We start from the raw sequence: 25894 nt of genomic DNA, 5'->3' as shown, positions 1-25894 counted from the left end.
TGTGAATGATCGTAGCTGTGCTAAATTTAGCACAGCTACGATCAACATTAGACGTCGGGAAGAAAAACTCGTACGAGAACTTTGTCACAAATATTTTAATAGCTGGACACAATTTATGTTATTGTACACGACATATTCACAGATAACATTCCGCAGCAGCGCGAGACTCACCCGTCTCAGACTAAACAGAGACTAGACCTTATGCCTCGCCGGTATACAGCGTCTGCTCCAGCTGGGTCATTGCTGTGGCCTCAGTATTGTGGTTTGTACAAGGTGACGCATTGCAGCCTTTCAGGAGCAAATGTCCAATTTATTTATTATGTATATATTTTTCTATCCCAGATTTTTTCTGTACAGCTCTCTATCTGCCAGTGTGAGGATGGCGGGAGCAGACGCTGCAGATGATAGATGTCCCGCCACTATTTGCACGTGTCACACCAGGGAACTGGCATAGTCTGTAACAGCTCATTGGCGCTACTGCGCTGTTACAATGGCTCCGGTTTTAGGGGTTGGGAACCCTGAAACAGAGGACATGAGGTTTTCCGAGGCCAGACCTGCCCGTTACCCGCTGCTGATCGCATGCTCTGCACTCCCTCACTCCGGGAGAAACGTGACCCCCCCTAATGTCTGTGCTCCCTGTCCGGACTCATGCAGAACGGCTCCAGCCTCTCCCCCTCGGGCAGCATGGCGTTCAGCTTCTCCATCAGGGGGACCGTCTGATCGATGCCCATCTGGATACGCCTTAATATTGCAGACATCTCATTCACCTTCTGGATCTGCTCTGCGTACTTGGCAAAGCGTTTCTGCCGTTCCTGCATATAGCTGTACAGAGTATCGACGGAGGAGTCCATCTGCAAGGGAGGAAGGTAGAAGACATACATTCATTCATTCATTAGATGTATCTGCACAATTCTGCCATCATAACAGGGAAATGATTCTGCACATGGGGGGTAATTCAGACCTGATCGCAGCAGCAAATTTGTCAGCAGTAGGGCAAAACCATGTGCACTACCAGTGGGGCAGATGTAACATGTGCAGAGAGAGTTAGATTTGGGTGGGTTATTTTGTTTCTGTGCAGGGTAAATACTGGCTGCTTCATTTTTACACTGCAATTTACATTTCAGATTGAACACACCCCACCCAAATCTAACTCTCTCTGCACCTGTTACATCTGCCCCACCTGCACTGCACATGGTTTTGCCCAACTGCTAACAAATTTGCTGCTGCTGCGATCAGGTCAGAATTAGCCCCTGGGAGCAAAGCACCTGGACAAAATCACCCTGCATTACAAAGGGGGCAAATAAATTTATGATGTCTACATGCAGGGTATTGTCTGCTTCTGCATGTAGCCCACACATGCTGGGCTTTATTCTCACACTGCAATGTAGATCTGATAGGACACACCCACAGCACCCCACACCACTCCCACAATCCGGCTGCTGTCCGGATATGCCTGCATGATCTGTCAATGAATGGATCAATTCCCCCCCCCCCCCCCCCGTGTGAGGTCCAGGTGCCTCTGCTGCTATGACATACTCTAACCATGCGCACTGGTGCCTCCCACCTCTCTTATTCGTTTCACCAGTGCGTTCTGATCGAAGGACACGGCCTCGGCACACTGATGCAGGTGATCTTGGTAGCGGACGCACAACTGCAGCACCTGGGGGGAGTCCAGTCGCTCGAGCCGGACGTTGGTTGGGGAGGTCTGACCGCTCAGGAGGCCTGAGAGAGAGAGAGAATGTGAGTGCAGGCGTCTCCCCCCTCCTCCCCCCAGCAAGACACAAGTCCCTTCCATCAGAGATCGCACCAGGGTGTAAGTCCGGGGCTGACCTAGATCAGGGGTGGGCAACCTATGACCCTCCAGCTGTTATTGAACTATACATCCCAGCATGCCCTGAAACAGTTTCAGCATGGCCAAATAGCAAAACTGTAGCAGGGCATGCTGGTATGTGTAGTTAACCAACAGCTGGAGGGCCGCAGGTTCCCCACCCCTGACCTAGATCATAAATGTGGATAGTACTGACATTATCCAGGCACATAGATGGTGTTTAATAGAAACTATAACCGCTTGTTTTATTACAACTGAACCTGGACATAACCGTGGCCTCTCTCCCCCTATAAATGATATCTGACGCTACAGCGCAGATCTCAGAGAGGTCACATGACCTGCTGGAAGATGTCATTGCAGACTTCAACCGTCCTCTGTCTCGCCTAGTGTTACCAGGTAAGTCCGTGTACTGTCATTATGGCATGTTCCAGCAACCTGGGACACCCGCTTCTCTCCATACAGAAGGCTCTCTCCCCCCATCCCCGATAAGGTGTTAGGGAGACGCAGAACAATAAAACATTTTGGGGAGAGTCAGTGTTGTTAATTCTATACATGTACAAGAGAAGTAGACAATCTGTTGCAAGGGCCTGCTGAGACTTGTAGTTCGACAGGAGCAGCACTATAGAGGGACATGAGAATAAGACGTCTTTATATGGGCACAAGGGTAAGAGATTGGAAATGAAAGTGCCCTTGCGGCATCCAGTGGGTGTATTCAGAGACGGGGACGGCGGTGTGACAAGCTGCGTCCTCAGAGATTAGCTCTGCTCTCGGGAGGGGCTCTGGAGGAATCTCTGACATTAATTAGGGACCGGGAGAGGACACTGGCTGCAGATGAAAGACATCAGTACATCTCTGGCTATGTAATGTAATGCTGTGTCCCCGCTTTCATGACCATTCCATTTACTACTATATGTCTGCATTCTGCCAAAGTCATTTCATATAGAAAAAATGGTAAAGGTCACATTACAGAAAAAAATTCCCTTTATCCTGAACTTTGAATTAACATGTAATAAAATAAATAAATTGCAATTAACTCTGAGAAGTACGACATCAGCTGCCCTGCGGGGAAGGACTGGATCCTTATGATAAAAGTCATGGTCATTTGGATATTTACCATATTAATTGTTAGAAAGATTGAAACTCTACGTTCCCATGACGTGTTACCATCGTGATCCAGACATTTTCTCTATAGGGGAGAAACCACTTTCTCTAACGTCCTAGTGGATGCTGGGGACTCCGAAAGGACCATGGGGAATAGCGGCTCCGCAGGAGACTGGGCACAAAAGAAAAGCTTTAGTACTACCTGGTGTGCACTGGCTCCTCCCCCTATGACCCTCCTCCAAGCCTCAGTTAGATTTTTGTGCCCGAACGAGACGGGTGCATGCTAAGGGCTCTCCCGAGCTACTTAGTGGAAAAGTTTAAATAGGTTTTTTATTTTCAGTGAGACCTGCTGGCAACAGGCTCACTGCATCGAGGGACTAAGGGGAGAAGAAGCGAACTCACCTGCGTGCAGAGTGGATTGGGTTTCTTAGGCTACTGGACATTAGCTCCAGAGGGACGATCACAGGCCCAGCCATGGATGGGTCCCGGAGCCGCGCCGCCGGCCCCCTTACAGAGCCAGAAGACTGAAGAGGTCCGGAAAAATCGGCGGCAGAAGACATCCTGTCTTCATTAAGGTAGCGCACAGCACCGCAGCTGTGCGCCATTGCTCTCAGCACACTTCACACTCCGGTCACTGAGGGTGCAGGGCGCTGGGGGGGGGCGCCCTGAGACGCAATTAAAACACCTTTTTCTGGCAAAAGATGCATCACATATAGCTCCTGGGCTATATGGATGCATTTATCCCCTGCCAGTTTTCCATAAAAAAGCGGGAGAAAGGCCGCCGAGAAGGGGGCGGAGCCTATCTCCTCAGCACACTGGCGCCATTTTTTCCTCACAGCTCCGTTGGAGGAAGGCTCCCTGACTCTCCCCTGCAGTCCTGCACTACAGAAACAGAGTAAAACAAGAGAGGGGGGCACTAAATTGGCAATATAAATATATACAGCAGCTATATTAGGGAAAAACACTTATATAAGGTTATCCCTGTATATATATAGCGCTCTGGTGTGTGCTGGCAAACTCTCCCTCTGTCTCCCCAAAGGGCTAGTGGGGTCCTGTCCTCTATCAGAGCATTCCCTGTGTGTGTGCTGTGTGTCGGTACGTTGTGTCGACATGTATGAGGAGGAAAATGATGTGGAGGCGGAGCAATTGCCTGTGTTAGTGATGTCACCCCCTAGGGAGTCGACACCTGACTGGATGGTCTTATGGAAAGAGTTACGTGATAGTGTCAGCACTTTACAAAAGACTGTTGACGACATGAGACAGCCGGCAAATCAGGTAATACCTGTACAGGCGTCTCAAACACTGTCAGGGGCTCTAAAGCGCCCGTTACCTCAGGTCGATACAGACACCAACACGGACACTGACTCCAGTGTCGACGGTGAGGAAACAAACGTATTTTCCAGTAGGGCCACACGTTACATGATCACGGCAATGAAGGAGGTTTTGAACATTTCTGATACTACAAGTACCACAAAAAAGGGTATTATGTGGGGTGTGAAAAAACTACCCGTAGTTTTTCCCGAATCAGATGAATTAAATGAGGTGTGTGATGAAGCGTGGGTTTCCCCCGATAAAAAACTGCTAATTTCTAAAAAATTATTGGCATTATACCCTTTCCCGCCAGAGGTTAGGGCGCGTTGGGAAACACCCCCTAGGGTAGATAAGGCGCTCACACGCTTATCAAAACAAGTGGCGTTACCGTCTCCTGATACGGCCGCCCTAAAGGAACCAGCTGATAGGAAGCTGGAAAATATCCTAAAAAGTATATACACACATACTGGTATTATACTGCGACCAGCAATCACCTCAGCCTGGATGTGCAGTGCTGGGGTGGCTTGGTCGGATTCCCTGACTGAAAATATTGATACCCTGGACAGGGACAATATATTATTGACTATAGAGCGTTTAAAGGATGCGTTTCTATATATGCGAGATGCACAGAGAGATATTTGCACCCTGGCATCAAGAGTAAGTGCGATGTCCATTTCTGCCAGAAGAGCATTATGGACGCGACAGTGGTCAGGGGATGCGGATTCCAAACGGCATATGGAAGTATTGCCGTATAAAGGGGAGGAGTTACTTGGGGGCGGTCTATCGGACCTGGTGGCCACGGCAACGGCTGGGAAATCCACCTTTTTACCCCAAGTCACCTCGCAGCAGAAAAAGATACCGTCTTTTCAGGCTCAGTCCTTTCGTCCCCATAAGGGCAAGCGGGCAAAAGGCCACTCATATCTGCCCCGGGGCAGAGGAAGGGGAAAAAGACTGCAACAGACAGCCTCTTCCCACGAACAGAAGCCCTCCCCCGCTTCTGCCAAGTCCTCAGCATGACGCTGGGGCCTTACAAGCGGACTCAGGCACGGTGGGGGCCCGTCTCAAGAATTTCAGCGCGCAGTGGGCTCACTCGCAAGTGGACCCCTGGATCCTGCAGGTAGTATCTCAGGGGTACAAATTGGAATTCGAGACGTCTTCCCCTCGCCGGTTCCTGAAGTCTGCTTTACCAACGTCTCCCCCCGACAGGGAGGCGGTATTGGAAGCCATTCACAAGCTGTATTCCCAGCAAGTGATAATCAAGGTACCCCTCCTACAACAGGGAAAGGGGTATCATTCCACGCTGTTTGTGGTACCGAAGCCGGACGGCTCGGTGAGACCCATTTTAAATCTGAAATCCTTGAACACTTACGTAAAAAGGTTCAAGTTCAAGATGGAGTCACTCAGAGCAGTGATAGCGAACCTGGAAGAAGGGGACTATATGGTGTCTCTGGACATCAAGGATGCTTACCTCCATGTCCCAATTTGCCCTTCTCACCAAGGGTACCTCAGGTTTGTGGTACAGAACTGTCACTATCAGTTTCAGACGCTGCCGTTCGGATTGTCCACGGCACCCCGGGTCTTTACCAAGGTAATGGCCGAAACGATGATTCATCTTCGAAGAAAAGGCGTCTTAATTATCCCTTACTTGGACGATCTCCTGATAAGGACAAGGTCCAGAGAACAGTTAGAGGTCGGAGTAGCACTATCTCAAGTAGTACTACGACAGCACGGATGGATTCTAAATCTTCCAAAATCGCAGCTGATTCCGACGACACGTCTGCTGTTCCTAGGAATGATTCTGGACACAGTACAGAAAAAGGTGTTTCTCCCGGAAGAGAAAGCCAGGGAGTTATCCGACCTAGTCAGGAACCTCCTAAGACCAGGCCAAGTGTCAGTACATCAATGCACAAGGGTCCTGGGAAAGATGGTGGCTTCTTACGAAGCGATTCCATTCGGCAGATTCCACGCAAGAACTTTTCAGTGGGATCTGCTGGACAAATGGTCCGGATCGCATCTTCAAATGCATCAGCGGATAACCCTGTCTCCAAGGACAAGGGTGTCTCTCCTGTGGTGGTTACAGAGTGCTCATCTCCTAGAGGGCCGCAGATTCGGCATTCAGGATTGGTCCTGGTGACCACGGATGCCAGCCTGAGAGGCTGGGGAGCAGTCACACAGGGAAAAAAATTCCAGGGCTTGTGGTCAAGCATGGAAACGTCACTTCACATAAATATCCTGGAACTAAGGGCCATTTACAATGCCCTAAGTCAAGCAAGACCTCTGCTTCAGGGTCAGCCGGTGTTGAACCAGTCGGACAACATCACGGCAGTCGCCCACGTAAACAGACAGGGTGGCACAAGAAGCAGGAGGGCAATGACGGAAGTGGCAAGGATTCTTCGCTGGGCGGAAAATCATGTGATAGCACTGTCAGCAGTGTTCATTCCGGGAGTGGACAACTGGGAAGCAGACTTCCTCAGCAGACACGATCTTCACCCGGGGGAGTGGGGACTTCATCCAGAAGTCTTCCACATGATTGTGAACCGTTGGGAAAAACCAAAGGTGGACATGATGGCGTCCCGCCTCAACAAAAAACTAGTCAGATATTGCGCCAGGTCAAGGGACCCTCAGGCAATAGCTGTGGACGCTCTGGTAACACCGTGGGTGTACCAGTCAGTGTATGTGTTCCCTCCTCTTCCTCTCATACCAAAAGTACTGAGAATCATAAGAAGGAGAGGAGTAAAGACTATACTCGTGGCTCCGGATTGGCCAAGAAGGACTTGGTACCCGGAACTACAAGAGATGCTCACGGAAGACCCGTGGCCTCTACCTCTACGACAGGACCTGCTCCAGCAGGGACCATGTCTGTTCCAAGACTTACCGCGGCTGCGTTTGACGGCATGGCGGTTGAACGCCGGATCCTGAAGGAAAAAGGCATTCCGGATGAAGTCATCCCTACCCTAATCAAAGCCAGGAAGGATGTAACTGTGCAACATTATCACCGTATTTGGCGTAAATATGTTGCGTGGTGTGAGGCCAGGAAGGCCCCTACAGAGGAATTTCAACTGGGTCGTTTCCTGCATTTCCTGCAAACAGGACTGTCTATGGGCCTAAAATTAGGGTCCATTAAGGTTCAAATTTCGGCCCTGTCAATATTCTTCCAAAAAGAACTGGCTTCAGTTCCTGAAGTTCAGACGTTTGTCAAAGGGGTACTGCATATACAGCCTCCTTTTGTGCCTCCAGTGGCACCTTGGGATCTCAATGTAGTTTTGGGATTCCTAAAATCACATTGGTTTGAACCACTCACCACTGTGGACTTAAAAATAGGATTTTGGTACTTACCAGGTAAATCCTTTTCTTTGAATCCATAGGGGGCACTGGAGTACTCTTGGGATATGGACGGGCGTAGCCCGAACAAAGGCACTGAATATTTAAATTTAGGCCTCTCCCCCCCCTCCATATCCCCGAGTACCTCAGTGTACTCTCTCAGTGTTTTTTACTGAGCGAACAGGAACGATATAGAGAGGTTGACAATGGAGAATACCTATAACATAACGGACAACAACAATGTTGACCCATAACCTTACTGTCAACTAAACAGTTGACACCATAACCGATAGAACTTTATAATTTGAACCAATCGGTGAAAATGTGTTACCATAAGCTCCTCTGAGCTTAATATCAATGAAGTAAAACTTGTTACCCTAAGCTCCCTTGAGCTTAAAACAACCCAGGTAAAACTGCTCTGGGTGGGCGTCCAGTGCCCCCTATGGATTCAAAGAAAAGGATTTACCTGGTAAGTACCAAAATCCTATTTTCTTTATCATCCACTAGGGGTCACTGGAGTACTCTTGGGACGTACCAAAGCTTCCCTCGTGGGCGGGAGAGCTGTTTGATACTTGTAACAGTAGGCAGCCCAAAGCTAGATGCTGATGGCGCCACCATTTATAACGTGTAAACGTGCACAAACGTGGTGCACATGAAGGCTATGAAGGCTATATAGGCGCGTTTTAGACGCTCCACGACCCCCTGGGTGTGACATTCCCACCGAACCTGTGGGATGAACTATTACTGACGTAAGCAATTGTAACTTAGCCTTAACGTAAGCCTGACTTTTAGTCATTATTATTACCCAACTGGATAATGTCTGCTGAGAAACTGGCTAACCCCAGTTGGCAGTATCATAGAGAACAAACAACGTATTCATATCACGTACTGTTGACGTTCGGGACATATATAAACGCGTAATGCGTGTACCACATTCAGAATTCTAGAATGTGCTGTCCACACAGGAACCCCTATTGGTATATTGATGTGAAGAATACGAAAGCGTGATTCGTCCGAAGATCTGCTTTGTTATGAGAAAACTCAAATACGGTGGCTTGGAATACAAGGCACCCAAATATGAAAACAAAACCCTTGCCGAAGCCAAGGCTAGACAAAAATTGTTTTCCAAAGTGAGAAACTTAATTCCCATTTGTTGAAAAGGTTCAAAATATGAAAACTGTAAGAAATCTGAACCCAACTTCAAGTCGCCTGGCGCTGTAGGTGGGATAAATAGAGTCTGAACTTTGATGACACCTTGTAGAAAGATGTGTACAGACGCAAACAGAGGCAAACGTCTTTGAAAATAAGTTTACCACACAGATACCTGCACTCTTAGTGCAGATCAACGCAGTTTTCCATCCCATCCCGTTTAACAGAATACGGGTAACTTGAAGGATGATGTTGGAAACTTCCGATGTTAACAACCTATGTAAGCACACAAAATTTTGTAATAATGAGCTGCCTTAAGCGGCTTACTATTTCGTAACATGGTTGGTATAACCGATACTGTAATGCTCTATTTCTTAAGAGGGCGGTCTGAACCCTCACCCCGTCAACCGCAGCTGCGGTACATAGATAATAGGTACATAGGTAACTATGGGTAAACTAACGTTCCCTGATGTAACAGGTTGGACGTATTATGAGCGGGCCAAGATCGTGTGCAAGTATTCCTTGAAAATTCGAGAAGCAAACTTCTCCGAAACCCATGAGATACCACCAGTATGACTGTGACAAACTGTCTTATGATCCGTTTTGGCAACGGAGAGAGCAGCGGAAAATGGTGGAGCCAGATACACGATGCTGAATGATCCCATGAATGTGAGAGACTCCACCGCCACTGCCCTTTTGATCTGTTTTGTACACATACTGAGCTTTTCTAATTGTGGCGAGATGCCATCATGTATACTTGAGGGTAACCCCCTTCTGTGGACTCACATATGAAACACCTCTGGATTGAATGTCCAGTTTTCAGTATCCAAATCCTGACGGGTGAGATCATCTGTCTAACAGATGTCCAGTCACGGAATGATCTCTTGACATTTTCACATAATGGTGTTCTGAGCCATTGAGGATTTGAGTTACCTGCTGCATTGCCATGCGGCTTGGTTCTCACTGGTTGTTGTGTATGCAACTGCCGTTGCCTTGTTTGACTGCTTAAGGCCAGCGTGAGGCAGGCATCAAAAATTTACATGAAACTCACGGTTGTTCCTTTCCACGGAAATCTTTAGTAAAAGGCGAAAGATTTATTCGTTCTGAAGAGAAACCAGAGTATATCCCTGGTCAGACTGAAAGCGAATCATGTATTGCATTGTAAAATGCACAGAGTTCTAGGACATTTATCGACAGCAATCTGTCGTGTTTTAGAACCTTTGTCGCTGATTTTAATTACAAATCCTGACCCTCTGCGACTGTCGTCCAGAGTATATGCACCCTTGTCCCTCTGTGGGAAACGCGAGTGAAGGGTGGCGAACTAAATTGAAAACACATCTTTATTCTTAATAGGTGAATACACCAATGTATCGCTAGTGTGCGTGTTTTGCACTAATTACTAGATGTACATTTGTTCTTGCTGGTGTAGTAGGTAAAAGTCTTTGATTTACCGTATTTATAATCTTACCTAGGAATTGACATCGTTTAGACGGAATTAGATGCGATTGTTTTCGAACTTGATCTGCTACCGCAGTATACCTTAGTAGCGCAAGTTAGAGGAACTTTGTTGAGACAGAGTTCTTATGTGAGATGAGCTATCATCCCAACATCACTTTGGTAAATACCCAAAGCGATAAGCAACGGTAGATATGAAATGGTTAATGGTTGTGGCGATTTGCAAACGCTAGAACCTGTGATGAACAAACCGGACTGGGTAAATACGCATTGTCAAGATCAAATGCAATTATGCAAATTTTGTGGCTCCAATAAGCAAATACTAACCGCAGAAAATCCATTTTCTAACTGTAGTAAATGACTTTTGATATTGCGACGGAGCTGTTTGGTCTTGCTGAAACAGAGGTGAATAAGTAACTCTGACTCTGTTGGCGTACTACTGCCTGGTTTATAAACCAGCAAAGACTAAATGACAACCTGCCAAACCGTTCGACAGAGGCAGTTTTGTACTTTAAGCTGTAAATAGCTGAGACATGTATGAGTTGAAGTCCTGAAACCTCGCAAATGTAACATGTAAAGACGCGCTTCCACAATTGTAAAAGAGGTCATTAAACCACTGGCTTGCTGACTGTAACGTCCTGTCGTTACAATGCGTGACTGTTTCTTATAAAGGGATAAAACGCCGTTACAAGTATACTGTATGCGGTAATGGCTGTATATATATGTTATTGCTGAACAGCATATTCATATGAAACTCAAGCTTGTTTCTCTCTACGGAAATCTTTAGCAAAAAACGAAAGATTTATTCGATATGAAGAGAAATCAAAGTATTCTTTATGTGAAAAGCAGTTCACATGGGCATATGAAACCCGAACCAAATTCCTACTAACTTCCCTGCGCCTCTGGTGGCTTAGAGATGTAGGGCAGGAATGTTCTAGAATTAAGTAGAAATACAGATTACATGGCTAACTTATGTGAAAACTGAACTAAAAAATTCCCACTAACACCCCTGCGCCTCCTGTATCCTGGGTTTTTATAATGTTTGACAGAAAATCATTTACCAATGGTGGATCGCGTCCTTTTGGAAACGATTATGTATGTTGTTAAAAACCCCCCCGCACTATCTGAGTGCTGGACTAATGTACCGTTCTCACTCGTAGTTATCGGTGTGAATTTGACATAGAATCGTGCATTAAATTATAAGACCAGTGAAATAAACACTCTGGTACCCAAAGGGAAATTGGCCCCTTTGGAAAGACTGTCTTTTGTTAGAGCTGGCGGAGTCATTCCGAGACTCCGATGTTACCGCTCTTTAAATTTGAATTGCCAATGTTAACATAGGATTTTTAAAATTATTTTTAGTCTGCACTATAGCCTTACTCGCTATGTAGACAGACACCATAATAGGCAATAGACAGACACCTGCACGACTTAATGAAGTTATTATGTATATTAAATTTATGAGCAAACAAGCTCTGGCCTTGTCGCGCTTAACTAGCGACAATGAAATTAACCGGCGTTAGCAGAAGCTTTACAGATATACTCTGCAGCTTGTTTTACCAGTGATCGTCATTGTTTCATACATAGTTTACAATACATTATGCAGCCTTATTCTTTAGTTAGCCTTCCAGTTATTCCATTAACTGTTTAAACACTAAGCAGTTTCTTAACCCCTGCAGCCTTCTGCTGCTATGGGTTTTACTCAACACTGCCTGCAGTGATGTATCTTATTTCCAAGCAGCCTTTGTTGCTGCTTATTTAAACTGAGCAGTCTCTTAACCCATGCAGCCTTTGCTGCTGCTATGGGCTTTACTCACCGTCACCCCCCTGCAGCCGCGCTGCTTGTGATGTAGCTTTTAGCTTCTCCCTGTGCAGCGGCCGGAAGCGAGTGCAGGGAGCCTAGGGAAACCCGGGGAGCGCTGGTATAGTGCGCCGGGCCGGAAGAACGGGCGGCGCCTCATACAGCAGTGGCCGGGTGCAGCGCTGGAAGAGCGGCCGGCGTCTTTAGTGACGTACGGCCGCTCGGAGCTTTAGACCCGGGTACGCAGAGTGGCTGCTTGGGCGGCGCTCGCGTACAGTGGCTGGGAGAGCGGCCGGCGTCTGTAAATGACGTGCGGCCGCTGTACAGTGGCATCTGGTACAGTGGCTGGGAGTACAGAGGCAGAGTTCTGGGAGAGCGGCCGGCGTCTGTGAATGACGTGCGGCCGCTCTACAGAGGCAGAGATCTGGGAGAGCCGTCTGAATGACGTGCGGCCGCTTTACAGAGGCAGAGTTCTGGTACAGTGGCTGGGAGAGCGGCCGGCGTCTGTGAGTGACGTGCGGCCGCTCTCTTGTAACAATAAAGGCTTTCCCCACACAGCAGGGCGGCAGCGTGAGCTGACCGCCCTGACCCCCCACCATACCTTGTAGTGCCGCACTCCTGTAAGCTCCGTCCAGTTTGTGACGGGGCTTTCATCCTGGCTGTGACGGGGCTTCTTTGTGTAAGCTCCGTCCAGTTGCAGTAGGAGACAGTGTCTGCCTGTGGCTGTGAGGGTGCTCTTTGTGAGGACCGACACGCCATGCGCTGCCTTGTAGCGCCTGTGGCTGTGAGGGTGCTCTTTGTGAGGACCGACACGCCATTCGCTGCCCGTGCAGCGGCACTATCCCGGACCCATGTTTTTCCAGAAACTGGGAAGGGATGTGCTAAGTGTAAAAATAAAAATTAAAAATAAAAATTAAAAATAAAAATCCAAGTGTGGTTATACCACAAGCCAATGTTCGTGCTGTGAGCACCGAAAAAACACTGAGAGAGTACACTGAGGTACTCGGGGATATGGAGGGGGGGGAGAGGCCTAAATTTAAATATTCAGTGCCTTTGTTCGGGCTACGCCCGTCCATATCCCAAGAGTACTCCAGTGACCCCTAGTGGATGATAAAGAAATATCTCACATGGAAAGTGGTAATGCTGTTAGCCCTGGCTTCGGCCAGGCGTGTATCAGAATTGGCGGCTTTATCCTATAAAAGCCCTTACCTAATTTTTCATACGGATAGGGCAGAATTGAGGACTCGCCCTCAATTTCTCCCTAAGGTGGTTTCAGCATTTCACTTAAACCAGCCTATTGTGGTGCCTGCGGCTACTAGGGACTTGGAAGACTCCAAGTTGCTGGACGTAGTCAGGGCCCTGAAAATATATGTTTCCAGGACGGTTGGAGTCAGAAAATCTGACTCGCTGTTTATCCTGTATGCACCCAACAAGCTGGGTGCTCCTGCTTCTAAGCAGACGATTGCTCGTTGGATTTGTAGTACAATTCAGCTTGCACATTCTGTGGCAGGCCTGCCACAGCCAAAATCTGTAAAAGCCCATTCCACACGGAAAGTGGGCTCATCTTGGGCGGCTGCCCGAGGGGTCTCGGCTTTACAACTTTGCCGAGCAGCTACTTGGTCAGGGGCAAACACGTTTGCAAAATTCTACAAATTTGATACCCTGGCTGAGGAGGACCTGGAGTTCTCTTATTCGGTGCTGCAGAGTCATCCGCACTCTCCCGCCCGTTTGGGAGCTTTGGTATAATCCCCATGGTCCTTTCGGAGTCCCCAGCATCCACTAGGACGTTAGAGAAAATAAGAATTTACTTACCGATAATTCTATTTCTCATAGTCCGTAGTGGATGCTGGGCGCCCATCACAAGTGCGGATTGTCTGCATTACTTGTACATAGTTATTGTTACAAAATCGGGTTATTGTTGTTGTGAGCCATCTTTTCAGAGGCTCCTTCTGTTATCATGCTGTTAACTGGGTTCAGATCACAAGTTGTACGGTGTGATTGGTGTGGCTGGTATGAGTCTTACCCGGGATTCAAAATCCTTCCTTATTGTGTACGCTCGTCCGGGCACAGTATCCTAACTGAGGCTTGGAGGAGGGTCATAGGGGGAGGAGCCAGTGCACACCAGGTAGTACTAAAGCTTTTCTATTGTGCCCAGTCTCCTGCGGAGCCGCTATTCCCCATGGTCCTTTCGGAGTCCCCAGCATCCACTACGGACTATGAGAAATAGAATTATCGGTAAGTAAATTCTTATTTTCTGCAACAGTTTAGGAGCCAAGAAATGCACTGAATCAGATGTGATGCCAAATGTTCCGGTTGTTGGATTCCCTTCCTGCAGGCCCATCCCAACACCCCCGTACCCCAATCTAAGGACACGCCTGAAACCACTGCCTTCACCATCCAGTCTTTATAAACTCTGCACTGTACATTCTGCTAACGCAGGCACGGCCCAACCTGTGGTTCTCCAGCTGTTGTGAAACTACAAATCCCAGCATGCCCTGTCACAGTTAACTGTGGCAAGGCATGCTGGGACTTGTAGTTTCACAACAGCTGGAGATTCACAGGTTAGCCAGGCCAGTGCTAGAGGCTCACAGACGTTATATAGGTGAAGCAGATCTGGACCATGAGCTAACAATCTAATAGGAAAATGCCAGAAATGATGGCTAGATAAGCGTTGTAATGACCAGCTGATATACCGTATAATAACTAGGTGACGCTGTGTGTCGGGGGAAAGCGGAAGCATTTGGTCAGTGATTGGATGGAAGGCTAGAGAAGACGAAACACGGACGCAGGCGTTATTATTGCGTTGGGTGTGAGATTCAGACTAGAAGGAATATGAGCAGGTGGGAGGCAGCAGCAGGAGATATAAGAGGGGGGGGGGGGGAGGAGTAACATAGGAACATAAGGGGGTCTTGGGTAAAGCCCAGAGATCACCCTAAAGACAAAATGTTATGTAATGTAACTCACTCAATGGGGGGAATTCAATTGTTTGGAAAGTCAGTTGGGTGTCTGTTTTTTTAGTAGACAGGGCACGTCTTTTCTAACATTTGAATTCCCCCCAATGTGACAAAGAAGCTTATTATTATACAGAGTCCCCACTCAGCACTGCAATGACACAATACAAATAATCCATCAGATTTCTTTCTCCACAAGTGAGACGGATAAATGATTGCAAGCTCCATAGGAGAGAACTGGAAGCTTCATATCTAAACATTCTGGAGCTTACAGTGGAGGCACTATTAGAGCTGTACTGCCCTCTTCTGGTCACACTCAGGACTAACAATGTGTATTGTATTTCAGCAGGAAGAGACCACATATAACACCTACGGATATACAGGGATGGCTAGCTCACCAATGTTCCATACATCACATAACATACAGAGTGTGCCCTGCACCGTCACCTGCCTGTCACTGGGCAATGCTATGTGGCAGCTTGGATAAAGTACACGGACAGTACTATACAGACATATAGTGGCTTCATAATACTACGTTACAGAACTAGCCTACACCCCTGCGCTCTATGTGTGCCCCGCCGACCCAATCCGCATGTTTTACCTGTACAAGTTATTTTTGGAGGGTGAGAGGATATAAAGCTGCTATAATGTGAGAGACACAAAAATATGTAGATTGCAGAAAAATAATTTGTAAAATAAAAAACATTTAAAATGAATGCAAAAAAAAAACAACCAATTAGGGAGATAATGGTAACTTTAAGGATCACATAACACGACCCCAATACTCTGACCTTTCAGAAGGGGCTGGAAAGTGGGAATCTCTTGTAGCTTGATCACCTCTGGGTCTTTTGTAACGTTGCGGTGGGATTGTGTCCCAGGGGCCACCACTACAATGTCGTCCATCTTTGCTCGCTGTTTGGCTGGAGAGGGATGTGCTGCGGAGAAATGTCACATGGTCATCGGGGCACCCCGATATGTTTGTGCGCTAATGTAGTAAGTTGAGCGCAGAGGCTGGCAGGAAACGTCTGGTCCAGCATGTTAGCGGTAACGGAACTTACCGGAGGAGCTGACGTCACCATGGCGGAGATCGGCCTCGGAGCTCTGCTCGGCCCCCATCCTGTCTGTCGCTGCAGCTTTCTGGAATGATAGAATGTAAAACAGCATTGGAACAATATTAGGGTTCACCCAGCAAATAACGCCAGCGCTGAGACAGCGTCGCATTATTATCAATAAGGAGGAGAAGGGATCTGCAGGTAACGGTCATTAGTTATGTCAGCGGTAAAGAGCGATTTATTCCCTTTTCTGTAGAATAAACGTTCAAACTCCTCCCAAACTGTAAAACTCATTAATATAAACTCATCCCGTGTATCCCCCAAGGCCTGGCAGCGACCCCCCCTCCTCACTCAGGGAGGCAAAAGTGAGGACAGCCTAGGCTGACCTCCAATGTCACCAGGAGTGGAACCAGCCTCCCCTGACCTCCAATGTCACCAGGAGTAGAGACAGCCTCCCCTGACCTCCAATGTCACCAGGAGTAGAGACAGCCTCCCCTGAACTCCAATGTCACCACAAGTGGAGACAGCCTCCCCTGACCTCCAATGTCACCAGGAGTAGAGACAGCCTCCCCTGACCTCCAATGTCACCAGGAGTAGAGACAGCCTCCCCTGAACTCCAATGTCACCACAAGTGGAGACAGCCTCCCCTGACCTCCAATGTCACCAGGAGTGGAGACAGCCTCTCCTGACCTCCAATGTCACCAGGAGTGGAGACAGCCTTTCCTGACCTCCAATGTCACCACAAGTGGAGACAACCTCCCCTGACCTCCAATGTCACCAGGAGTGGAGACAGCCTCTCCTGACCTCCAATGTCACCAGGAGTGGAGACAGCCTCTCCTGACCTCCAATGTCACCACAAGTGGAGACAGCCTCCCCTGACCTCCAATGTCACCAGGAGTAGAGACAGCCTCTCCTGACCTCCAATGTCACCAGGAGTGGAGACGGCCTCTCCTGACCTCCAATGTCACCACGAGTGGAGACAGCCTCCCCTGACCTCCAATGTCACCAGGAGTGGAGACAGCCTCTCCTGACCTCCAATGTCACCAGGAGTAGAGACAGCCTCCGCTGACCTCCAATGTCACCAGAAGGGGAGATAGCCTCCACTGACCTCCAATGTCACAAGGAGTGTAGACAGCCTCCCCTGACCTCCAATGTCACCAGGAGAAGAGACAGCCTCCCCTGACCTCCAATGTCACCAGGAGTAGAGACAGCCTCCATTGACCCTTAATGTCACCAGGAGTAGAGACAACTTCCCCTGACCTCCAATGTCACAAAGAGTGGAGACAGCCTCCCCTGACTTCCAATGTCACCAGGAGTGGCGACAACCTCCCCTGACCTCCAATGTCACGAGGAGTGGAGACAGCCTCCCCTGACCTCTGTAGCACAAGTTCATAATAATCAGCATTTATTCCACCAAAACCTGACGTCTCCTATGTCTGGGGGAACAATTGGCCACTAACCATTATATGTACATTATTATACCTGGGGTGAGATGACCCTGCCGGCTGCGTGCCAGGCTCTTCTGGTGATGGAGCAGGGCTGGATGAAGGTCACCCGGTCCTATGTTTCCCCCAGTGCAACCCCACGGATGCTGCAAGTTCTGTATAAATGCGAAATGTACTTTAATAATGGTCACACATGATGGGAAATACATGCCACACTCCACACATACAGGGAAGGGTTAGGGGGGTACAGGCCACACTCCACACATACAGGGAAGGGTTAGGGGGGTACAGGCTTCACTCCACACATACAGGGAAGGGTTAGGGGGGTACAGGCCTCACTCCACACATACAGGGAAGGGTTAGGGGGGTACAGGCCACACTCCACACATTTGGGGAAGGGTTAGGGGGGTACAGGCCACACTCCACACATACAGGGAAGGATTGGGGGGGGAAGGGGTACAGGCCACACTCCACACATACGGGGAAGTACAGGCCTCACTCCACACATACAGGGAAGAGTTAGGGGGGTACAGGCCACACTCCACACATACAGGGATGGGGTAGGGTACAGGCCTCACTCCACACATACAGGGAAGGGTTAGGGGGGTATAGGCCACACTCCACACATACAGGGATGGGTTAGGGGGGTATAGGCCTCACTCCACACACACAGGGAAGGGTTAGGGCGGTACAGGCCACACTCCACAGATACAGGGAAGGGTTAGGGGGGTACAGGCCACACTCCACACATACAGGGAAGGGTTAGGGGGGGGTACAGGCCACACTCCACACATACAGGAAAGGGTTAGGGGGGTACAGGCCACACTCCACACATACAGGGAAGGGTTAGGGGGGGTACAGGCCACACTCCACACATACAGGGAAGGGTTAGGGGGGATACAGGCCACACTCCACACATACGGGGAAGGGTTAGGGGGGGTACAGGCCTCACTCCACACATACAGGGAAGGGTTAGGGGGGGTACAGGCCACACTCCACACATACAGGGAAGGGTTAGGGGGGTACAGGCCACACTCCACACATACAGGGAAGGGTTAGGGGGGTACAGGGCACACTCCACCCATACAGGGAAGGGTTAGGGGGTACAGGCCACACTCCACACATACAGGGATGGGTTAGGGGGGTACAGGCCACACTCCACACATACAGGGAAGGGTTAGGGGGGGGGTACAGGCCACACTCCACACATACAGGAAAGGGTTAGGGGGATACATGCCTCACACCTCACATACAGGGAAGGGTTAGGGGGGGGGGGGGTACAGGCCACACTCCACACATTTGGGGAAGGGTTAGGGGGGTACAGGCCACACTCCACCCATACAGGGAAGGATTGGGGGGGAAGGGGTACAGGCCACACTCCACACATACGGGGAAGGGTTAGGGGGGGTACAGGCCTCACTCCACACATACAGGGAAGGGTTAGGGGGGTACAGGCCACACTCCACACATACAGGGAAGGGTTAGGGGGGTACAGGCCACACTCCACACATACAGGGAAGGGTTAGGGGGGTACAGGGCACACTCCACCCATACAGGGAAGGGTTAGGGGGTACAGGCCACACTCCACACATACAGGGATGGGTTAGGGGGGTACAGGCCACACTCCACACATACAGGGAAGGGTTAGGGGGGGGTACAGGCCACACTCCACACATACAGGAAAGGGTTAGGGGGATACATGCCTCACACCTCACATACAGGGAAGGGTTAGGGGGGGGGGGGGGGGTACAGGCCACACTCCACACATTTGGGGAAGGGTTAGGGGGGTACAGGCCACACTCCACCCATACAGGGAAGGATTGGGGGGGAAGGGGTACAGGCCACACTCCACACATACGGGGAAGGGTTAGGGGGGGTACAGGCCTCACTCCACACATACAGGGAAGGGTTAGGGGGGTACAGGCCACACTCCACACATACAGGGAAGGGTTAGGGGGGTACAGGCCACACTCCACACATACAGGGAAGGGTTAGGGGGGTACAGGCCACACTCCACACATACAGGGAAGGGTTAGGGGGGTACAGGCCTCACTCCACACATACAGGGAAGGGTTAGGGGGGTACAAGCCTCACTCCACACATACAGGGAAGGGTTAGGGGGGGTACAGGCCACACTCCACACATACAGGGAAGGGTTAGGGGGGTACAGGCCACACTCCACACATACGGGGAAGGGTTAGGGGGGGGTACAGGCCTCACTCCACACATACAGGGAAGGGTTAGGGGGGTACAGGCCACACTCCACACATACAGGGAAGGGTTAGGGGGGTACAGGCCACACTCCACACATACAGGGAAGGGTTAGGGGGGTACAGGCCTCACTCCACACATACAGGGAACGGTTAGGGGGGTACAGGCCTCACTCCACACATACAGGGAAGGGTTAGGGGGGTACAGGCCACACTCCACACATACAGGGAAGGGTTAGGGGGGTACAGGCCACACTCCACACATACAGGGAAGGGTTAGGGGGGTACAGGCCACATTACACACATACAGGGATGGGTTAGGGGGGTACAGGCCACACTCCACACATACAGGGAAGGGTTAGGGGGGTACAGGCCTCACTCCACACATACAGGGAAGGGTTAGGGTGGGGTACAGGCCTCACTCCACACATACAGGGAAGGGTTAGGGGGGTGCAGGCCACACTCCACACATACAGGGAAGGGTTAGGGGGGGTACAGGCCACACTCCACACATACGGGGAAGGGTTAGGGTGGGGTACAGGCCTCACTCCACACATACAGGAAAGGGTTAGGGGGGTACAGGCCACACTCCACACATACAGGGAAGGGTAAGGGGGGTACAGGCCACACTACACACATATAGGGAAGGGTTAGGGCGGTACAAGCCACACTCCACACATACAGGATGGGTTAGGGGGGTACAGGCCACACTCCACACATACAGGGAAGGGTTAGGGGGGTACAGGCCACACTCCACACATACAGGGAAGGGTTAGGGGGGGTACAGGCCACACTCCACACATACAGGGAAGGTTTAGGGGGGTACAGGCCTCACTCCACGCATACAGGGAAGGGTTAGGGGGGTACAGGCCACACTACACACATACGGGGAAGGGTTAGGGGGGGTACAGGCCTCACTCCACACATACAGGGAAGGGTTAGGGGGGGGTACAGGCCACACTCCACACATACAGGAAAGGGTTATGGGGGTACAGGCCACACTCCACACATACAGGGAAGGGTTAGGGGGGTACAGGCCACACTCCACACATACAGGGAAGGGTTAGGGGGGGGTACAGGCCACACTCCACACATACAGGGATGGGTTAGGGGGGGGTACAGGCCACACTCCACACATACAGGGAAGGGTTAGGGGGGTACAGGCCACACTCCACACATACAGGGAAGGGTTAGGGGGGTACAGGCCACTCTCCACACATACAGGGATGGGTTAGGGGGGTACAGGCCACACTCCACACATACAGGGAAGGGTTAGGGGGATACAGGCCTCACACCACACGTACAGGGAAGGGTTAGGGGGGTACAGGCCACACTCCACACATACAGGGAAGGGTTAGGGGGGTACAGGCCACACTCCACACATACAGAGAAGGGTTAGGGGGGGTACAGGCCACACTCCACACATACAGGGAAGGGTTAGGGGGGGTACAGGCCACACTCCACACATTTGGGGAAGGGTTAGGGGGGTACAGGCCACACTCCACCCATACAGGGAAGGATTAAGGGGGAAGGGGTACAGGCCACACTCCACACATACGGGGAAGGGTTAGGGGGGGTACAGGCCACACTCCACACATACAGGGAAGGATTGGGGGGGAAGGGGTACAGGCCACACTCCATGCATACTGGAAAGGGTTAGAGGGGTACAGGCCACACTCCACACATACAGGGAAGGGTTAGGGGGGTACAGGCCACAATCCATACACACGGGGGGAGAGGGGGGTACAGGCCACACTCCACACATACAGGGAAGGGTTAGGGGGGTACAGGCCTCACTCCACACATTTGGGGAAGGGTTAGGGGGGTACAGGCCACACTCCACCCATACAGGGAAGGATTGGGGGGGAAGGGGTACAGGCCACACTCCATGCATACTGGAAAGGGTTAGAGGGGTACAGGCTACACTCCACACATACAGGGAAGGGTTAGGGGGGTATAGGCCACAATCCATACACACGGGGGGAGAGGGGGGTACAGGCCACAATCCACACATACAGGGAGGGGTTGGGGGGGGGGGGGGTTTACAGGCCACAATCCATACATACAGGGAAGGGTTAGGTGGGGGTTACAGGCCACAATCCATACATACCGGGGTACAGGCCACACTCCATACATACAGGGGGAGGTGGGTACAGATCACACTCTACACATACGGGAAAAGGAAGGGGAATAGGGGGGTCACAGGCCCACACTCTACACATGCGGGGGTAGGTTTACAGGTCACACTCCACGCATATGGGGAAGGGTTATGGCGGTACAGGTCACAGTGCACACAAATGGAAAGGGGGGGCTAGGGGGCTACAGGCCACACTCCATACATACAGGGGTGGGGGGGCAGGGGGTACAGGTCACACTCCATACATACAGGGGTGGGGGGGCTGGGGGTACAGGTCACACTCCATACATACAGGGGTGGGAGTACAGGTCACACTCCAGACATATAGGGGGAGGGGGGTACAGGCCACACTCCATACATACAGGGGGAGGTGGTACAGGCCGCACTCCATACTTTCAGGGGGTGGGGGGGTACAGGCCACACTCCACACATGCAGGAGGAAGGGGGGGGGGGGGTGTACAGGCCATACTCCATACATACAGGGCAGGGGAAACAGGCCATACTCCACACATACATGCATACATACATACATGGAGGGGGTAATAATAATAATACATATATACACTGGTGGGGGGAATAATTCATACATACATGGGGGGGGGGGGGGGGGTTACTGATAATACATACATACACTGTGGGGAAGAGGGGGGGTTATAATCATACATACATACATACATACATGGAGGGGTTGATGATGATAATAATAATAATAAATACATACATACATAGAGGGGGTAATAATAATAATATCAACAATAAATACATACATGGAGGAGATGATAATAATAATAATAATAATAATAATAATAATAATAATAATAATACTACATACATGGAGGGGGTAGTAATAATAATAAATAAATAAATACATACATACATACATACATACATACATACATACACTAGGGAGTAATACATACATACATACATACATACATACATACATACACTAGGGAGTAATACATACATACATACACTGGGGGGTAATAATAATACATACACTGAGGGGGGGGCAATAATAATACATACCTGGGGGGGTAATAATAATAATAATAATAATACACACCTACACTGGGGAGGGGGTAATAATAACAACACATACATTCATACATACATACATACATACACTGCGGAGGATGGGGTGGGGTAATAATAATACATACATGATACACTGGGGGGGGTAATAATAATACATACATACATACACTGGGGGGGGGGGTAATAGTAACACATACACACACTGGGGGGGTTATAATAATACATACACGGAGGGTTATAATAATACATACACTGGGTGGGGGGTAATAATAATATTCACCTTCACTGGGGAGGGGGTAATAATAACAACACATACATACATACATATACTGCGGGGGGGGGGGGGGGTAATATCACATACATACATACATACACTGGGGGGGGGGTAATAATAACACATACATACACTGGGAGGGTAATAATAATAATAATAATACACACCTACACTGAGGAGGGGGTAATAACAGCACATATATTCATACATACATACACTGCAGAGGATGGGGTTGGGTAATAACACATACATACACTGGGGGGGGGGGTAATAATAATACATACATGATACACAGGGGGGGGGTAATAATAATACATACATACACTGGGGGGTAATAATAACACATACACACACTGGGGGGGGGGGGGTAATCATAATACATACACTGGGTGGAGGGTAGTAATAATAATACACACCTACACTGGGGAGGGGGTGGTAATAATAACACATACACACACTGTGGGGGTAATAATAATACATACACTGGGTGGAGGGTAGTAATATTAATAATACACACCTACACTGGGGAGGGGGTGGTAGTAATAACACATACACACACTGGGGGGGGGGGTAATAATAATAATACATACACTGGGTGGAGGGTAGTAATAATAATAATACACACCTACACTGGGGAGGGGGTGGTAGTAATAACACATACACACACTGGGGGGGGGGGGGGGGTAATAATAATACATACACTGGGTGGAGGGTAGTAATAATAATAATAATAATAATAATAATAATACACACCTACACTGGGGAGGGGGTGGTAATAATAACACATACACACACTGGGGGGGGGGGGGGTAATAATAATACATACACTGGGTGGAGGGTAGTCATAATAATAATAATACACACCTACACTGGGGAGGGGGTGGTAATAATAACACATACACACACTGGGGGGGGGGGGGTAATCATAATACATACACTGGGTGGAGGGTAGTAATAATAATACACACCTACACTGGGGAGGGGGTGGTAATAATAACACATACACACACTGTGGGGGTAATAATAATACATACACTGGGTGGAGGGTAGTAATATTAATAATACACACCTACACTGGGGAGGGGGTGGTAGTAATAACACATACACACACTGGGGGGGGGGGGGGTAATAATAATAATAATACATACACTGGGTGGAGGGTAGTAATAATAATAATACACACCTACACTGGGGAGGGGGTGGTAGTAATAACACATACACACACTGGGGGGGGGGGTAATAATAATACATACACTGGGTGGAGGGTAGTAATAATAATAATAATAATAATAATAATAATAATAATACACACCTACACTGGGGAGGGGGTGGTAATAATAACACATACACACACTGGGGGGGGGGGGGGTAATAATAATACATACACTGGGTGGAGGGTAGTCATAATAATAATACACACCTACACTGGGGAGGGGGTGGTAATAATAACACATACACACACTGGGGGGGGGGGGGGAAATCATAATACATACACTGGGTGGAGGGTAGTAATAATAATACACACCTACACTGGGGAGGGGGTGGTAATAATAACACATACACACACTGTGGGGGTAATAATAATACATACACTGGGTGGAGGGTAGTAATATTAATAATACACACCTACACTGGGGAGGGGGTGGTAGTAATAACACATACACACACTGGGGGGGGGGGGTAATAATAATAATAATACATACACTGGGTGGAGGGTAGTAATAATAATAATACACACCTACACTGGGGAGGGGGTGGTAGTAATAACACATACACACACTGGGGGGGGGGGGGGTAATAATAATACATACACTGGGTGGAGGGTAGTAATAATAATAATACACACCTACACTGGGGAGGGGGTGGTAATAATAACACATACACACACTGGGGGGGGGGGAGGGGTAATAATAATACATACACTGGGTGGAGGGTAGTAATAATAATAATAATAATAATAATAATAATACACACCTACACTGGGGAGGGGGTGGTAATAATACCACATACACACACTGGGGGGGGGGGGGGGTAATAATAATACATACACTGGGTGGAGGGTAGTCATAATAATAATACACACCTACACTGGGGAGGGGGTGGTAATAATAACACATACACACACTGGGGGGGGGGGGGTAATCATAATACATACACTGGGTGGAGGGTAGTAATAATAATACACACCTACACTGGGGAGGGGGTGGTAATAATAACACATACACACACTGGGGGGGGGGGGGGGTTAATAATAATACATACACTGGGTGGAGGGTAGTCATAATAATACACACCTACACTGGGGAGGGGGTGGTAATAATAACAATAAATACATACATACACTGCGGAGGAGGGGAGGTAGTGACACATACATACACTGGGGGGGGGGGTTAATAATAATAGATAAATACACTCGGTGGGTAATAATACATACATACTGGGGGGGGGGGGGGGTAATAATTATACATATTATACATACATGCATACACTGGGGAGTGGGTAATAATAACAACACATACATAAACTGCAAGGGGGGTAATAATAATACATACACTGGGGGGGGTAATAACACATACATACACTGAGGGGGGGGGGGGGGGGGGGGTAGGTTATAATACACACGCCGGGATGGGGTAATATCACATACATTCGGGGAAGCCGCTGGGCAGGCGCCGCCCGCTGGGTATTATAGGGTTATTGCTGTAATCCGCATTTCCTGTACCCCCAAATGAATCGGGCACCCCGTTGTCGGCTCTGGTTGCCCAGGTAACCTCCCGGGTACTTCCGGCTTCCGCCACTCACCGAGCGCACGTTACGAGTA

At 49.2% G+C, this 25894-nt stretch overlaps 1 protein-coding gene, 1 non-coding gene and 1 pseudogene across 4 annotated transcripts; all 3 read right to left on the bottom strand.

Moving 5' to 3' along the window:
• Positions 1-80: 80 nt before the first annotated feature.
• Positions 81-25894, bottom strand: BORCS5 (BLOC-1 related complex subunit 5). 3 transcript variants are annotated; one of them, XM_063929270.1, is made up of 6 exons: positions 25876-25894; positions 17452-17569; positions 15976-16054; positions 15709-15852; positions 1565-1722; positions 81-851 (listed from the first exon to the last, which is right to left on the bottom strand). In XM_063929270.1, the coding sequence occupies exons 3-6, from the start codon at positions 16031-16033 to the stop codon at positions 621-623; spliced, it is 591 nt and encodes a 196-aa protein (XP_063785340.1). In that variant the 5' UTR covers positions 16034-16054; positions 17452-17569; positions 25876-25894; the 3' UTR covers positions 81-620. The 3 variants fall into 3 exon arrangements, with proteins under 3 accessions (XP_063785340.1, XP_063785339.1, XP_063785338.1); XM_063929269.1 differs by having other exon boundaries at positions 25796-25884; XM_063929268.1 differs by lacking the exon at positions 25876-25894 and adding an exon at positions 25721-25869.
• LOC134938672 (U5 spliceosomal RNA) lies at positions 9720-9833 on the bottom strand. Its single transcript, XR_010181184.1, has one exon. It is a non-coding gene; the product is annotated as a U5 spliceosomal RNA (small nuclear RNA).
• On the bottom strand, positions 10889-10996 carry LOC134938767 (U5 spliceosomal RNA; annotated as a pseudogene).

The sequence above is a fragment of the Pseudophryne corroboree genome, chromosome 6 (genome assembly GCF_028390025.1).
Source record: "Pseudophryne corroboree isolate aPseCor3 chromosome 6, aPseCor3.hap2, whole genome shotgun sequence".
NCBI classification, from domain to species: domain Eukaryota; kingdom Metazoa; phylum Chordata; class Amphibia; order Anura; family Myobatrachidae; genus Pseudophryne; species Pseudophryne corroboree.
This window is presented reverse-complemented; position numbering and strand designations above follow the sequence as displayed.